A 15821-nucleotide genomic window follows, 5' to 3' on the forward strand; every position below is an offset into this window, starting at 1 on the left:
GTCTTGATACGGCCCTAATTCTGAGAGCAGGAAAGTGTAAAGGAATAAATGTCCCCAAATATCTTTTGTTAAATGTCCAAAACTGGGTGGGGTAAACCTGATGAGAATGTACCACTGGCTGAATTTACCAGGAATGAGAAAAAAGCATGCTTACAGACAACAGAAGAGAGACATAGCTGCTGATCTGTCCAGAGCCTTTCTGTCTAAAATACAGTGAACAAAAGGGCAGCTCTAGCCATCCCTGCAAGATTCCAACGCAGTTCAAACACGGTAATGATAATTACTATCAAATTATCATGAAGGGTGTGGGAAATTAATCTTGTTTCTCTATGACTTTATACTCAAGCCACCAGAATATCCAGACTGCAGAATCAGCTATCCTTTATATTGTTCCTTTTTTGGGTGTTTTTAAGTTTGCTGTTTCTCAAGTTTCCTAGTACTCAGCTGTTCTGCTTCACATACCCTAAACTTACATTTCTGCAGCTGTGCTGTCTTTTAAGATATCACATTTTCCATAGAATTGAGGTCAGAAGTTTACTATGTGTTCCAACACTGCTGTAGTTACTGGAATCATTAATTTCTGTCTTTTTTTTAATATCTGGTAGATGATATAAGAACTTAAATTATCAGTTAGGTGTTGGTAGGTAAAATATTACACAACCTCTGTGTTTAAATGTTTCTGACTGCCAGAAATTTTCTACAGTGATACATATCCATTTTTCTGGCTGATTCTTTAAAAAATGAAATGTAAAGAAATCAAGATCAATTTCTGTAACTTATCTTACATCATGCATACTACTTAATACTTTTGATTTTAGTAAAAAGTAGATTTGCAGTGTGACAGGACAGCATGAAAATCCCAGAGGCCAGTGGAATTCCTTTGGTTTAAAATCCTGTCAAATGCAATTGAATGGGTTTGAACACTGTAATCTGAATAGTGACTGAAGTTTGTAATTCACTGCTCATACACGGTTCTTTGCAGGGTCTTATAAGAAGCTAATACACAAATTATATTAATTACAAAGCCAAATACCACCATTAAATTGCTTTGTTTTGAATGTCTGCATGTTTGCTCCCCAGGAACAAATACTGCAGCGTACGCAATCTATTTTCATTACTGTTAGTCTTGTTGTTTCGATATTACTTAAGGAGAGCATTTTCAGTAGTGTCTAAATCCTATTGATTTTCAATAAGAAAGCCCCACTGTATATCCTTCCTCTGTTACAGCCCTCAGCTGCTGCAAAGACACTGGTTGCTAAAACCTGCAGTGACTGAAATAAAACACCTACTGTTTACTACTAAATGCTATGCGAAGCCAAACAGCGAATCACTAATATTGTGTATCTGACAAGAGGCATACGAAAGACAATCTCCTGAGCATGTGAAAGAAAGGAAGACCCTGCAGTGATCACAGTTGGCAATTACCTTCAAGACACAGACTATAGACATCAGCAAATATTATCAATCAGGTGTGGCAAACTGATGAACGCACAGCTTTAAATATCTACACAGCTGCAGTACTGCTTGAAACCTTGGTTTTCTATTATGCAACTAATTTGTGTCTTTGTTTACCTCTTTTCCCAAAACATCAAGTTAAAGAGTTTACATGGCCTTCTAGCACGTACGATGCTAGGACAGCTTTTCTGTAAAGCAGCCGGAACAACTGCACGGGGATCTGCATTCAAAAGGGACCGCTTGGCAGCACACTACCATGACCTTTCCCCTGCCACATGCCTAAAGCCATTCATTGCTACACAATGCATATTTAACTTCTTATGTTCAAAATAGATTTGCAAAATTAACCTGTGTCTTTTATATGGTGGTTGCTAGATAGAAAAATTAACATCCATTTCAAAAAAATCTAACCTCTATGGACTCATAGCTTGTAAAAGCCCTTGTCCTGAATACCTCAGATGAAATTAAAAGAATATTTATAATAAAAGCTTTGCAAATTTCCTTCTTTATCACCTTCAGGTGCTGAAAGATATGATCTACTACACATACACAGGCAAGCTAGTGATCTCTGAGTTTACAGGATATTATGGAAGCCAAGACTTGCTTTCATGTGGTAAATTCTCAACACAGTGAGGAATGAACTCAGTATATACTGACTTATATACTGACAGTCAGCAAAAGAAGCAACCGAAAAGATATCTGCTACTCCAAGTTTCGTATGGAACAGCCTTCTTGTCTAAAAACCAGATTCATTTTCTTTATTCACTTTGTGTGTAGGAAGGAAGGAATGGTGTGGGAACTACCACACTGATTTTCAGGTCCTACTTCAGACACCAAAACATCCCAATTTCACTCTAGGTAAGAAACACTGTGTATATGAATACTAAGTTGTTCTTGCACTGTATAGTAATGGTGTGAAAGAGCAGTTCACAGATAAATCACCTGAAATATAAGTAGATAAGCATCACACCAGTGACTGGTACTGAAACTTACAGCCAAAATTCACAGATTTTATTCTCAATTTCTGCCATGAGTTTGATACCTCTCAACAAATAAGTTTATTTTTCATGTAAGATTTTGAAAAATTCAAAGGCAAACTGGTACAGATATTGTAATTAGTATTGATAAGATTTCCAATCGATCAATCTATAACCTATTTTCTTCATTCTGCTTTTTTCATCTGTGGAATATAGAAAGCATACAAGGGTATGCTTCCTTACTGCCTAAACTGTTAAGATTAAAAAAACATCTTTTGCAAAGAACTAGCCCATCAACGTTCTTTTCATCCAAGTTTGCAGTTAACTTATTTCTATAATACTGAAGTGAAAATTTTAAAAAGATATTCAGCTTAACGATAAAATTCACTATTTATAGCACATATCTGTAGTAAACTTCACATAAGACTATAGCTATGAAATTATGTTTGTAGCACTAAGCAGCAAAGCTTCTTCAGTTTGTCATAAAAGGCACTTTTTTGGTATCCACTCTCTTTTATGAAAATAAATGTAAAAATAAATAGTTTCAGGTATACAATCAAAACAAACATGATGCAAAAATGTTATTAGATAATGATTGCCTCTCTTGTCTGTTTCCAAAATGCAGCAAAAATTTGGTGATGGTGAATGATTTTTACTGTTTCATCACAACCTGAAAGGATGTGTTAATTTTAGTTTCTTTAGCCTTAGGTTACTCAAAATGACTATCATATCACACACTTAGTTTAACTCCAAAGCTTTAAAACACTGCTGCCTGCACTACTACTCTGAGTTCATACACATACAAAACATCATTAGAGATGCTTTTCTATTAGAAAGTCATTTCAGCATTGTAATTGATCACAGGAACCCAGACTTTTGAGGGTTTACCCTCAGATGCATGTTTAAATATATCTTAATGTTCACCAAGAGTAGAGGATGATGAATACACTGCTGTGTCGAACAGCCATCATATACATAGAACAGGTACAGTGCAATATTGAAAATGGTGCAACTATCTTTGCTTACTATAAATGGATAATCTCAACAATTCCACGTGTATTAGAAACAAATACACTCTATTACTGGTATAAAAAAACTATGTAGAAGCATACTCTAATATTCACATGAGATGAGACCTAAGGAAACCACTGAAAAAGCTACAGGTTATTCACTGTAGATAAAACAGGTAGAATAATCTCATGTGCATGGCATATATTGAGACATGCAAATTTCTTCATGTCACGTATATACCATTAATTAAAGACTTGCTTATGAAATAATTATCTTGGATCCAAAAATCTACTGCTGTTGATTCTATTTGCACGTACTGTGAAAATACACATTTTCTTTGCCCAGAAATTAGCTATGAAGAGAAATACAGTAGCCAGAGGGAAATTTCAGGCAGAAAACAAAAAGAAAATGAAACTTTTTAAAAAATAACACTTCTGCAAATAAAAACTTTTTGCAAAAGGAAAGCTGAAAACATAATATTCACAATTTTCACTAATGCTTCTAGAAAGGAATTTGGGTTTTTTTCTGTAACCAGAAGGTTCTGCTGGAAGCAATAAAGCTGATTTAGACTAGTGAAGGTTTCATGCTAGACTTCCATGTAATTTTGTTGAAGGATAAAATAAAATTCTCCAACGTATCTGGGTAAGTTAGTATTCTTGTCTTCTTGTTCCAAAGATAACTGCAGAAGAAACCATCAACATGAAAGTAGAAAGGATAAATTGGATAATCATAAAGCCTTCTGAAAAAAGGAAGAATTCAGAAACTCTGTATTCAACAGCACCTTAATGAAAGTCAAAGGTCTCAGTAGAGGAACTTCAGAGGAAGTGTATGTGCTGCCAATGTAAAGCATAATATCTCTGCATCTTGCATTTCTTGAGGAGGTACCAAGTCATTTCTACAGTAAACATCAAATGAAACAAACCACAACTCCTTGAATTCCTTTATATTTCAGGAAGAGATGTGCAACCATGAAGTTCTACCAGGCTAAATTAACTGCATTTTAGTATTTGACAGATCAACCACTTAACACATCAACAAAGTCAGATGCCATTCGAAGCTACAAGAAAGGTTAAGCATCAAGCTTAAAATGGATGTCTTTTCATTTTCATGTTTACCTTTAGGTCCTTTGAACAACTTGATCTCTACGACGGTCTCCAGAATAGGTCTCCTTCGACGAACATACAATCGTACTATGGAGCCAGCCTCTTTTAGGGCCTCCACGGCTTTGCTGTGTGAGACTTCTGACACGTCGACCTCATTCACTCGCAAGATGCAATCATTGACCCTACAAGAAAAACAAAGAACCACAGATACTAATTGCTTCAGCTGTTATTTCTGACCAAACAAAGTTTTGTCTACAGTGCTGTGAAATGAAGAACACTTCATTGGGAAGTCTCCCAGATGGCAAACTTAATACAATATGCTTCATCAGCAATGAGACAGAAACAGAACACTTAGTTCCTCCAAAAGACATACTCGATTCAAACTAAAGTCTACCTGATCATCCACACCTACCATCCTCCTTCATAAACTGGGGCTAGAGTGATAGAAATGAGTAATAAACAACTTGTCTTTGCAGACTCAATTAAAACACTTTTTACTAAACAATATAATTGAGTTATAACGTTCATGCTGCCTGCTATTACTACAGTTGCTCTTAAGGAAATCAGTTGATTTAATTTAATACAGAGAGATCACTCATTGTTCAAATACTTCCTTAAATATCTCATATTTCTTCAGCACAGCCAAAGAATTCTAAGTTGTCAAAGTACAAATGCTGTCCTACAAAAAGCAGACAACTTAAAAGAGAATGTTTAAATAATCTGAGTAAATATCATTCTTTATATTTTCACCACTGACTCCAAGATCTGCTGTGTCATAACAGTATCTATTTTTCATAGGATATAACAAAATTCCCTCATTTACTTTGGGCATTTCCCGCATTATCTGAGGATGAACTAATATATTTACCCTCAAAATGTCCTGGTTAGATGGAGTAGTATTCTCCTTATCTGACAGATCTGTCCAAGTTTGAAAGGAAATCTACACCTCAGAGCACTAAAATCCATCTCCAAAGCAGCTTGCTAATGAGTTAACTCCTGGGCCATCCTTTCTTTGTACATGAGGGCAAGTGAGAAGAGCAAGTTCCAAAGAACTAGATGAATTGACACTCTATTGTTCCTATGAAGTACATTTATTATGAAATCCCTCTAAGTATTTTGGGTACAGAAGAAAAAGGCATATGTAAATGAACGTGTTCTTCTACATGTCTGAAAGGACAATCAGTGAAGAAAATATGGGTTGCTAAAAATATTCCCATTTCCGCTATGTTTCTATACATAGAGATCAACTCTCAAATGTTAGTCTTTACAGCAAAAGAACACTTGAGCTGGATATTGCTCAGGAGTCTTAGCACATGAACTGAGAACGAAGCTTTACCACTATCTGAACTCTGAGAATTTAGGATGAATTTTTGTTATGTCTTTGTGTTGGTTTTGTTTAAAAACAAAACAAAACAACAAAAAGACTGCAACTATTTGAAACAAAATGTTTTCTGTGTTATCAGCCTTTTGGAAGAACATTTACAGTGGAAATTGTTGATAGCAGCCTTTATCTGACAACCGGTCGAACTTGGAAAGGACACAAGATTGATACTTCCCTGCTGATAAAAAGTACTGTATTACAAAGTTTCCAGTTCTCATTCAATGGTTGAGCTTGCCCATTTCCTTCAATGCCAGAAGTATTATTTTGCAAATGTTATTTGTGTGGTTTAGCTTTCAAATTAATAAGTGCTCTAATATAAATTGCTTTATTCTTCTGTGGTGGGTTGACCCTGGCTGGATGCCAGGTGCCCACCAAAGGCACTCTCACTCCCCTCCCTCAGCTGAACAGAGGAGAGAAAATGTAACAAAAGGCTCATGGGTCGAGATAAGGTCAGGGAGAGATCACTCAGCAATTACTGTCACTGGGAAAACAGACTCAACATGGGAAATTAGCTTAATTTATTACCAATCAAATCAGAGTTGGAAAATTAAAACCAAATCTTAAAACACCTTTTCCCCACCCCTCCCTTCTTCCCAGGCTTAACTTCACTCCCAATTTCTCTACCTCCTCCCTGCCAGCAGTGCAGGGGGACAGGGAATGGGGGTTGTGGTCAGTTCATCACACATTGTCTCCACTGCTCCTTCCTACTCAGAGGGAGGACTCCTCACAGTCTTCCCCTGCTCCAGCGTGGGGTCCCTCCCACAGCAGACAGTCCTCCATGAATTTCTCCAACGTGAGTCCTTCCCACAGGCTGCAGCTCTTCCTGAACTGCTCCAGCGTGGGTCCCTCCCACGGGGTGCAGTCCTTCAGGAACAGACTGCTCCAGCGTGGGTGCCCCATGGGGTTACAAGTCGTGTCAGCAAATCTGCTCCAGCGTGGGCTCCTCTCTCCACAGGGCCACGGGTCCTGCCAGGAGCCTGCTCCAGCGTGGGCTTCCCATGGCGTCACAGCCTCCAGCCTCCTTTGGGCATTCACCTGCTCCAGCGTGGGGTCCTCCCCAGGCTGCAGGTGGGTCTCTGCTCCACCATGGACCTCCATGGGTGCAGGGCACAGCTGCCTCACCATGGGCTGCACCACGGGCTGCAGGGGAATCTCTGCTCTGGTTCCTGGAGCACCTCCTGCCCCTCCTTCTTCACTGACCTGGGTGTCTGCAGAGTTGTTGCTCTCACATATTCTCACTCCTCTCTCTGGCTGCTGTTGCACAGCAGGATTTTTTCCCTTCTTAAAGATGTTATCCCAGAGGTGCTACCACTGTTGCTGATGGGCTCAGCCTTGGCCAGTGGTGGGTCCGTCGGAGCCGGCTGCATTGGCTCCATCGGACATGGGGGAAACTTCCAGCAGCTTCTCACAGGAGCCACCCCTGTAGCCCCCTGCTGCCAAAACCTTGCCACACAAACCCCAAACACCTTTTAAATAAATCATGAATACATCCTGCTAGTGCTTCCCACTCAGAAAGACAGTAATTATTGTCTAAGTTTCTACACCTTCTATTAATATTACTATGTATCTGATTGTCAAATTTATGACTCTTACTGTTCTTCTACCTGAAATACAATGGCTATACTGAAAGGGAATGAAAGGGCTCAAAACAAATGAATTTCTAACAGTTATTAAGACTAAACTGTGAGGTGATGTGTGAAAGCTTTGCTTGTGCTTTGCTTCATTTGTTTCTCAAGGACTCCTGACTTCTCAACTGTTTCCTGAGGTCCCTTTGTCTGTTCCGGTAAGGTTGAAACACTCGTTAGGCTCCCTACGTAAATCACTGATAGCAGACTCAAGGCCTTCAGTGGACACCTGGGCAACCCCTAGAATGAGATAAGGGGGGCTCTGACAAAGAGACACAGAGACCCTGTTATAGGGAAACTGATTTTGCTGACTTAGGAGGGAGACACCTGGACTTTACTTCACAGCTCACGCTCCGGAAAGAGGTCAACTAGTGAACACTGTGAAGAAGACTACTTACTTCCTCCCTTGACCACCGAAGACCCTCACCCTATTTTCACTACGCATGCTCGGATTATGCAAATGAATTCTGGGAACTCATTATCATAAGACACCCCTTTCTAGGAAATCTAATGAATATGTATGATTTGTCTGTATGTAAACTGATGTCCCTTGCTAATTCTTGGGAGCCCTTCTGGTGGAGAATCCCCAGGACGACCCCAGCGCTGCCAATAAAAGAATACCTGCTTAACAGTTCTATTGGATTCGGACTGTTAATTTCTTTGTTTCAGTACCATGCTTAATGAACAAACTATAGGATCCTAACCATTGGATGAAGATGAAAAGGTGCAAAAGGATTATAAAAACACTAAAAATGAGGATTACATTTCTTTTGTTTTCATATACTCTGTGCCCTGCATTGATAAATATTGATATTTATCTAAAACCTCTCATAAAGGCTCTAGTGATGCTGCCTGCTAAGTGAAAAAGCATGTCTTTTGAAGAAAGTCAATAAACAACATGGAATTAACTTTAAAAAATCAGTAAGTCACAAACCTCCATTTCCTGAAAAAGCAAGACCCTTTGGAAAAGGACATTTACACTGCAACAGAAATCTCACCTGTCTAAAATTTGGCCTTGTAGTTATCTACTTCTTTAAAACAGTAAGACTATCTTTAATAAAACATACAGAGAGTAATACTGCTAGTGTAGGATGAATATAAGAGTGACAGAATACAAAGCTGAACCAGGGATAGAGATACTTTAGACAAACTATTTTGTTTATATACAAATACAAACTTTGTCAGTGTAGAAGTAGCAGGACAATTACCCTATCCAGTCTGCTATGACAAACACATCCAGTGCTAGATATCCAGCTAGATAACCCTTCCCAACCTGTAGGCTTTTTTTCTGTGCCATGAAGAAAGGGATGAGGGTTTTAGTTTTCATAAATAAAAGAAATACAATTTTGAAGAACATACATGCACATGCATAAAAGCATGCACATATATATGTGTCTACAGAGTTCTGCAGACTTTAACACAATTTTTTAAAGGGCATGCTGACCCAGTACTAGATCAACAGAACATAATGATCTTAGAGGTCTACAAGTATTCTTTGAGAATATTCTAAAACAGCAGTTCCATGATGCAATGAAATAAATGCAATGAAATAAATGACATAAACTGGTGCGATGATTCTAACCTTAACCATAATGGCTAAATCATTCTTTTATCATTAGTAATCTAGAAACTCCAGAATATCTTTTAAATTTAGAAACATAGATAAAACCAAATCATTATTCATTAAAAAATAAGACCATTTCAGAGAAGAGCATAAAACAAGAAAGCTGAAGCAACATCTCAACACACAGACTGGCATGTCATATTTTTCTCCTTAACTCTATGCAGGAGGTTTTCAGGGCTAATACTAATCTAGACAGAAGTCTGTGACAGTGGGCTGAGATACTTCTTCCTTTTATTTAAACTTTTTACAATACAGTTCTTACTCTGTAAGAACTCTGCTCTTTTAGTGACCTATAAATGCTGCAACAATACAAATCTAAAATAATAATAGCAAAAAAAGTCAGTAAATCCAGTTTAAGAAAATTCTTTCAGATGATCAAGAGTACCACTTAGGGGCAAAATTTTGCCCTTGCAAACAGCTCTCCAGTGTATTTTCCTGGCTTTATTGAGATATTCATATGACAACTATATGGCAAAGGTTTATTCCAGCTGATACATGGATTCCTTTCCCCATTTATCTCCAAATCTTCCTAAGGCCTGTAGATGGGTATACACTATATTGTGGAAGTTAGTTTCAGGCACAGTTTCAGACCTGTGCTAAGAAGATCCGCCTCATAATCCAAGATAGTAACACACCAACACCTGCAGTAATTCAACACAAAAAAATCCAGGCAGGAGGAAAATTGTTCTAAAAAGACTTTGTTTCCACAACAAGATACTATAAATATTTTTTTTTAATATTAAACCATTTCTTTAATAGTCCCAGCACTTTAAATTATTACCAGTCTACTTGTAAACCTTAACACCATGTACTTATTTGAGTAATGTCTATTCATATAGTTGTCTTCTAAAAATGAAAAAAAAGTAAAAATTTCTAATGAATTGTAAAAAGTTCTAATGAGAGAGAAAGCAGAAAAAGAAGTTGTATTCGAAGCTATGGCTAATGACTTTTGCAACAATTAAGAAACTAGAGGAAATCTATTTTCTCTAATTGTATACAAAAAGAACTCTTAAAAATTATTCTTAAAATGTAGAACTTTATCTGCTAAGTTTTAACCATATAATCTCAGCATCTGCTGGTGGTACAGGTTCACAGAGTTCTTAATTAAATTGACTCATGTTTCAGTGAAAAGCAACATGTGATTAGAGGTATTCTGGAGTGCTAAATGTGCTGTGCTAAAAAAAAAGGAAAGAAAGAAAGAAAAAAATGTTCTAACCATATTTTAAAAGAACATAAGCCTAAAAGCAATCTTCATGCTATTGTTTCCTTGGAAAAAGAGGGACTTCATATAGTGATTAATTTTTGAGGTACAAGTAATTCTATTTTACCCAAAATACTCAAATGGGGATTTAGCATTATGCATGTACTTAAATTTATTCCAGTCTGTAGAATCACCCATGCAGGTTATGGCTGAGTTAAAATGAGTTAGGCAGCTCTTCCCATGGCACACTGGCTCATCTAAATAGTTTAACAAAATAGATATATTCTACAAGACTTTTGTAGACTATTCAGATATGAAGGACCCTGGATCATAAAATATGTAACATGTTATAATCATGTCAAGACAGTTACTGATACAAGAAACATGAGAAATTTTGCCGTTAAGGGGGAAGGTCAGGGACACAGAGGTTTACCAGTGGTTATTGCTATTCTCAAAGCAAATTAGGGCTTGGATTAAGGAAAAATACTATTCTTTTAAGGGTTTACTCCAAGTTTGTTCTAAACCTGACTACCTTCATCTGAGTTTCATGTTTAGCACAGACATCCTTGAAAAGCTGATAATTGCTTCAGTCAAGTCGTAAGTAAACAAGACAAGTACAATCCTTAGGCATTTATTAGAAATATAGTAGGCGACAACTGGTAATGTTCATTCTTTTCACTTTTTCTGTGCAATATGGTGCCCTGCCGAGAAACCCAAAGCAGCCTAGTACTGCAGCAAAGAGCCCCAAAAGACTAAATGGTCCTGCCAAGACACATTAGCCAACTTGCAGCTCCATAAAAGCGCTAGTTGGAACCAACTGTGGACTCAAGAACAAGGGACTGATTTGTGCTCCGTGGGACAACATCATGACACTAAAAGCTGCAGTAATCCATGGGTTTTAGTTATCATCCAGACACCTCCAGACTAACTAGCAGTCTATTAATGGGACACCCCTGCTTCTCACAAATACAGTGACCATCCTTTTTGTTGCAGAATGGCCAACAGTAATAGATTATTTCTAAGCAAATCTAACATTTTTTAGCTGCCTTCTCAGAAAAACTTAAATTGGTATGGACTTTGTTCTTTAGTCAAAGTTTAGAAATCAAGGTAAAAATACTGTTATTAAGGGAGAATCAGTGCAAAGCTATGGAATATATCAGGTAGATACATACCTTCATATATCAGTATGGAGGTATCAGGTAAACAGCAAAAGTAAGAGAGAGAAACACTAAACTTTCACTTTGTTTCTTTGCTCCTGCTTTGTCTAACCTTTTAGGGTTGATGCTTGCTTTCTTCCAGAAGTTACAAGAACACAGCACTTTAAGCAGGAACACAAGATTACAGGTTACAGGCTGATTATTATCCTTTCTTTGAGAGATCAGTGAATAATAATATAAATATATTATCTGACCCTAAGAGAATCAGTCTAGTCCATTAGTTGGGAAGACTGGCTCTCTCTCCCCTACTTTTTTTTTTTTAATTCTATATGCACCCTTCCTATCCCATCGTAAGTCAAATTTACAGCATATAGGGGTAAAAAATGTAATTATTGGTACTGGCCCATATAATTTCTTTCCAAGAGGAATAAATTATTATTTTTTTTAAATTTCAACTAAGAATTCAGAAAAAAGGATCTCAAATTTACCACAGCAGTCTTCAGATCTGTCTTTCCATTTACAGAATACAGAGCTAAAACTAAATGCCAATGATATGTATGTACCATAGGGCATACTGTTTCCTTAGGTGTAATGATCCTTAGACACATGATCCAATTTCTGTAGCAAATTCACATATACCCTCGGGCCCCTTTCTGACATTGTAAAGCAGTATAAAACTACTGCTGTGTCTATTTTAAAAATAAAGAGACAAAACTTAGCAGTAGAAGAAAATTTCTGGCTATTCCTGGAAGCTAGAGAGGATCTAGTGCTTATGAAAATGTCTGATGAACGTACCAGCCAATCCTAACTCAAATTTGACACTTACGTGCTTTATGAAACAAGTATCTCATAGAATGGTTACTGACTGAAAATACTACTTGGTAAAAGTTATGATGGGGGAAATAATTTGTGAATGACACAGCAGAATTTGAGCTGAACTTAATAAAGACCTGAAATCCTAGAAGTGATTCTGATTTAAATATATGTGCAAATATTGGTACAATAAAATGGTAACCCAACTGTATTTAACATGAAGGCACTATTTTAAGTATCAAATCTAACCTATGTTTCTAGCAAGAGCAGAATTGTCTTCGGTTTTGAGAAAAGTAAATAAGGATTAAAACCACAATGTTTCATTTCTGAGAGAAAATAAAATAATCCTTCAATCCTCTGAATTCTTTAGCAAGTGGCATTAATCTATTACAATGAAATAATTTGAAAAAAATATAAACTTTTCCCCCAAAATGCTGGTCTGGTGCCACCCCAACTCTTCCTGTGCAACCTTCAATAGGTCACTTAACTTCTTTTTTTCATAATCTTCATATAGAGGATTAAAACCCCACCTGCTCCCACTTCCTTTGTCTCCTGTTTAAAGTCTAAATAAACTTTCCAGAGGAGACTCTACACCTTCCTGGCTCAACTCAAACAGGAACTAACCCTCAGTGCAGCCTCTAGGCATATTCAGCATAAATAATAGATAACCAACAAAAGCAGCTCCCTGCCTCTTCCTGGCTGCGTTCACCCCTGTAACAAGTCTTCAGAAGTGAGAGATGAAGAGCAAACACTTCCACCACGCACAAAGGTTGTGCTGCTTGTGTTTCTCTGTGTGTGCAAAGGCGGTAACTAAACTCTTGCACAGCATTCCTCTAAGTCAATACACCCAGACGGATGCTTTCTCCACCTGCACTGGCAAACCAGTTTCGGTGTGTTGGCTTTCGGGAGCCTGAAGGCTGGAGCGTGGCTGAGCTAACAAGTCTTGCCAAAAAGCAGGGCGTGCTTGTTTAAGCCTATTGCCGTGCTTCTGCAGCCTCACAATTCATACAAGCAACTAGAATGATTTTCAGCCGAGAAACTGAAATAAAGAAATTGTACAAATGTTTTTGATTTAAGTATACGTATAGATTTTACTAGAACGTAATAGAAACCCAGCCTGTCCTTCAGCAGCACAGCACCAGCCTTCAGCCCACAGCTGCCAGCATGAGGTTTTGGAGGGTGACCTGAAATTGTGTTAGTTACCCCCACAGTTCACTGCTCACTCTAAATTTCTGCAGTGGTTTTGGCACAGAAAAAAGCCACCTATCTTTCCAAGTGATAGTCGATCTCTAGTGTGTTACTGCCTAGATGACAGGATGCAAAAGGAGCAGAGGAGCAGCAGGAAAGCCTGCACACGCAGACCCAGCTCACTCCCTCCGGATCCGTGCAGCGTCTCGGTCACTTTTCTGATTCCCACATCCAGCACCCACTAGCACAAAGTCTTAATCCTTGTCCTCCAGAAGGCTGCAAGAGAAAGCAAAAAGGACCAAGGAAATTCCTCCTTGGTATGCCAGGAGTCAAGTGATGGTTTAGGAGGTAAAAGTGCCTACTGTAATGCAGTCAGAAATTTCAGATCACATCCAGGAGGGCTTAAGGTCACACCAGTGTGACTTGCAGGTGTGATACCAGAGGACTTGAGATTTATTTCACTTTCAGAATGGAGAGTGGAGCCCAAATTGTCAGGGAATAAGTCAGATTTCAGAAAATACTTCTGAATTTAAGAATATGTTATTGCCTGAAGTGCCTGTGTTTCCATATCCTGTTAATGACATGACCTTGCTGAGACCTGAGACACAACCAGCACAGCTACAAAACTGTCGTAAGACATTTACATATATTGTCCTTCGCTACTGCTTTAGTTATTCCTGGACTTTTTTTAAACAACAGCCATCTTAATGAAATGTCAATGTATTAAAGGGTCTGTATAACAGTAATTGAATTTAAAGCACAGGTGACTGGTAACAATATCAGTAAAAATATTAGCAGAGCAGCTCCTTATCATACACAGCATCTCTTTACCCCTCTCCCTGTTTCATTTATGATTCTAATTTCTATTTCTGAAGTCGCAAGTCAGAAACAGACAGCATACTGCACTATATAATTAGGATTGGAAAAGTCCCTGCAGCCTTTATACTGTTAGAAGAAAATATTTTTAGAAGCTTGAATATGTTCCTATTCACACAGATTCAATAGAGGACACATCAGCATTTGCGCTTTTTTTTTTCCCCTCCCCCTTTTTTCTTTTTCTTAAAGGTCTTAAACCCAGCTGTAAGACTTCACTCCAGGCACAAACTTGGCTAAGAAGCAGTTTATCTGTTGTTTAAAATACTTTGAATCATTTCTGCATTCTAGCCTAGCTGAGAACTTCCTGGGGCGAGGCTGGGGCTCCTTCAGTTAACCCCTTCTGCCACACTGAACAGCTCCTTTTATCCTTTTAGGCAGTGCACCTTTCTCATAGGGTGTCTGTCTGTTTGGGAGTGTTTATATGCACCTCTCGGTTGAAAATACTCACCAAACTAGTATCTAGAATCCAAGAGAGTCTGACCCCAAATTACATCAAATTGGCACACTGAAATCCCATGCAGAGATATCCAAGCCAGCTCAGACACTGACAGAGTAGATCTAGCATGGAAATCCACCTGGATCAATATTTTCCATATGTCTACAGCCAATTACCACAGGTAAAAGGCCACATTAATGCAGCTCTGCAATCTTGAGCTCATTTAGCACTAGCTGGAGTTCCTGCACAACCTGCCATGCAGTGATTGATTTCAAGAGGGGGCCCATTAATGGCGACCAACAGGAATAAAAATAGAAAAGAGAAAATAACAGTCACAACCCTGTAGTGCAAAAACCTCTCTGATGGATTAAAATCAGAGACCTTGGCCCCTGGCAGCAAGATTGCTGCAGAGACACACAACTAGGCAGCAAGGCCAGATGGCCACCACCATGGTTGCACGGGAGCCCCGCACTGAACGTCACCCACCGCACCCCTGCCAGGGCCGCAGAAGCCAAGCCCTCTGCCCAGGGGGAACCCTACTGCCCCTGTGGCCTGAATGGTCACACGGCAGGGAAGATAGGAGCTAAAATGTGTGGAACAAGGTGTTTGCTCACCTAAAAGCTACATGAAGTGGTAACCCAGACTAGGGGATCCATCTAGCCTGCTGTTTCTTTCCAACAGTGGCCTTTACCAGATGGTAAAGGAAAAGCCTTAACACAGTATTTACCCAGAATAAATTTTCAGCTGCTGACAACTCTGGACTTTCCTGAGTCAGAGATAGTTGTTTGTTTGGTTTTTTTTTTTTTTTTCCCCATTTAATAACTCTGGATAGATTCTTCTTCCACAATTTCACAGAATCACAGAATTGTCTAGGTTGGAAAAGCCCTTGAAGATCATCCAGTCCAACCATCAACCCAACATTAACAGTTCCCAACTACACCATATCCCTCAGCGCTATGTCGACCCTACTCTTA

At 38.5% G+C, this 15821-nt stretch overlaps 1 protein-coding gene across 30 annotated transcripts in view; it reads right to left on the bottom strand.

The window, feature by feature from the left end:
- Positions 1-15821, bottom strand: part of DLG2 (discs large MAGUK scaffold protein 2) — a 1053560-nt gene that overhangs the window by 330840 nt on the left and 706899 nt on the right. For all 30 annotated transcript variants that reach the window (XM_074816343.1, XM_074816342.1, XM_074816341.1 and 27 more), the window contains one exon: positions 4559-4728. In XM_074816343.1, coding sequence (XP_074672444.1) covers positions 4559-4728 — 170 coding nt within the window. The remainder of the gene's footprint in view (positions 1-4558; positions 4729-15821) is intronic.

This window comes from Strix aluco, chromosome 2 (assembly GCF_031877795.1).
Source record: "Strix aluco isolate bStrAlu1 chromosome 2, bStrAlu1.hap1, whole genome shotgun sequence".
Classification (NCBI taxonomy): Eukaryota; Metazoa; Chordata; class Aves; order Strigiformes; family Strigidae; genus Strix; species Strix aluco.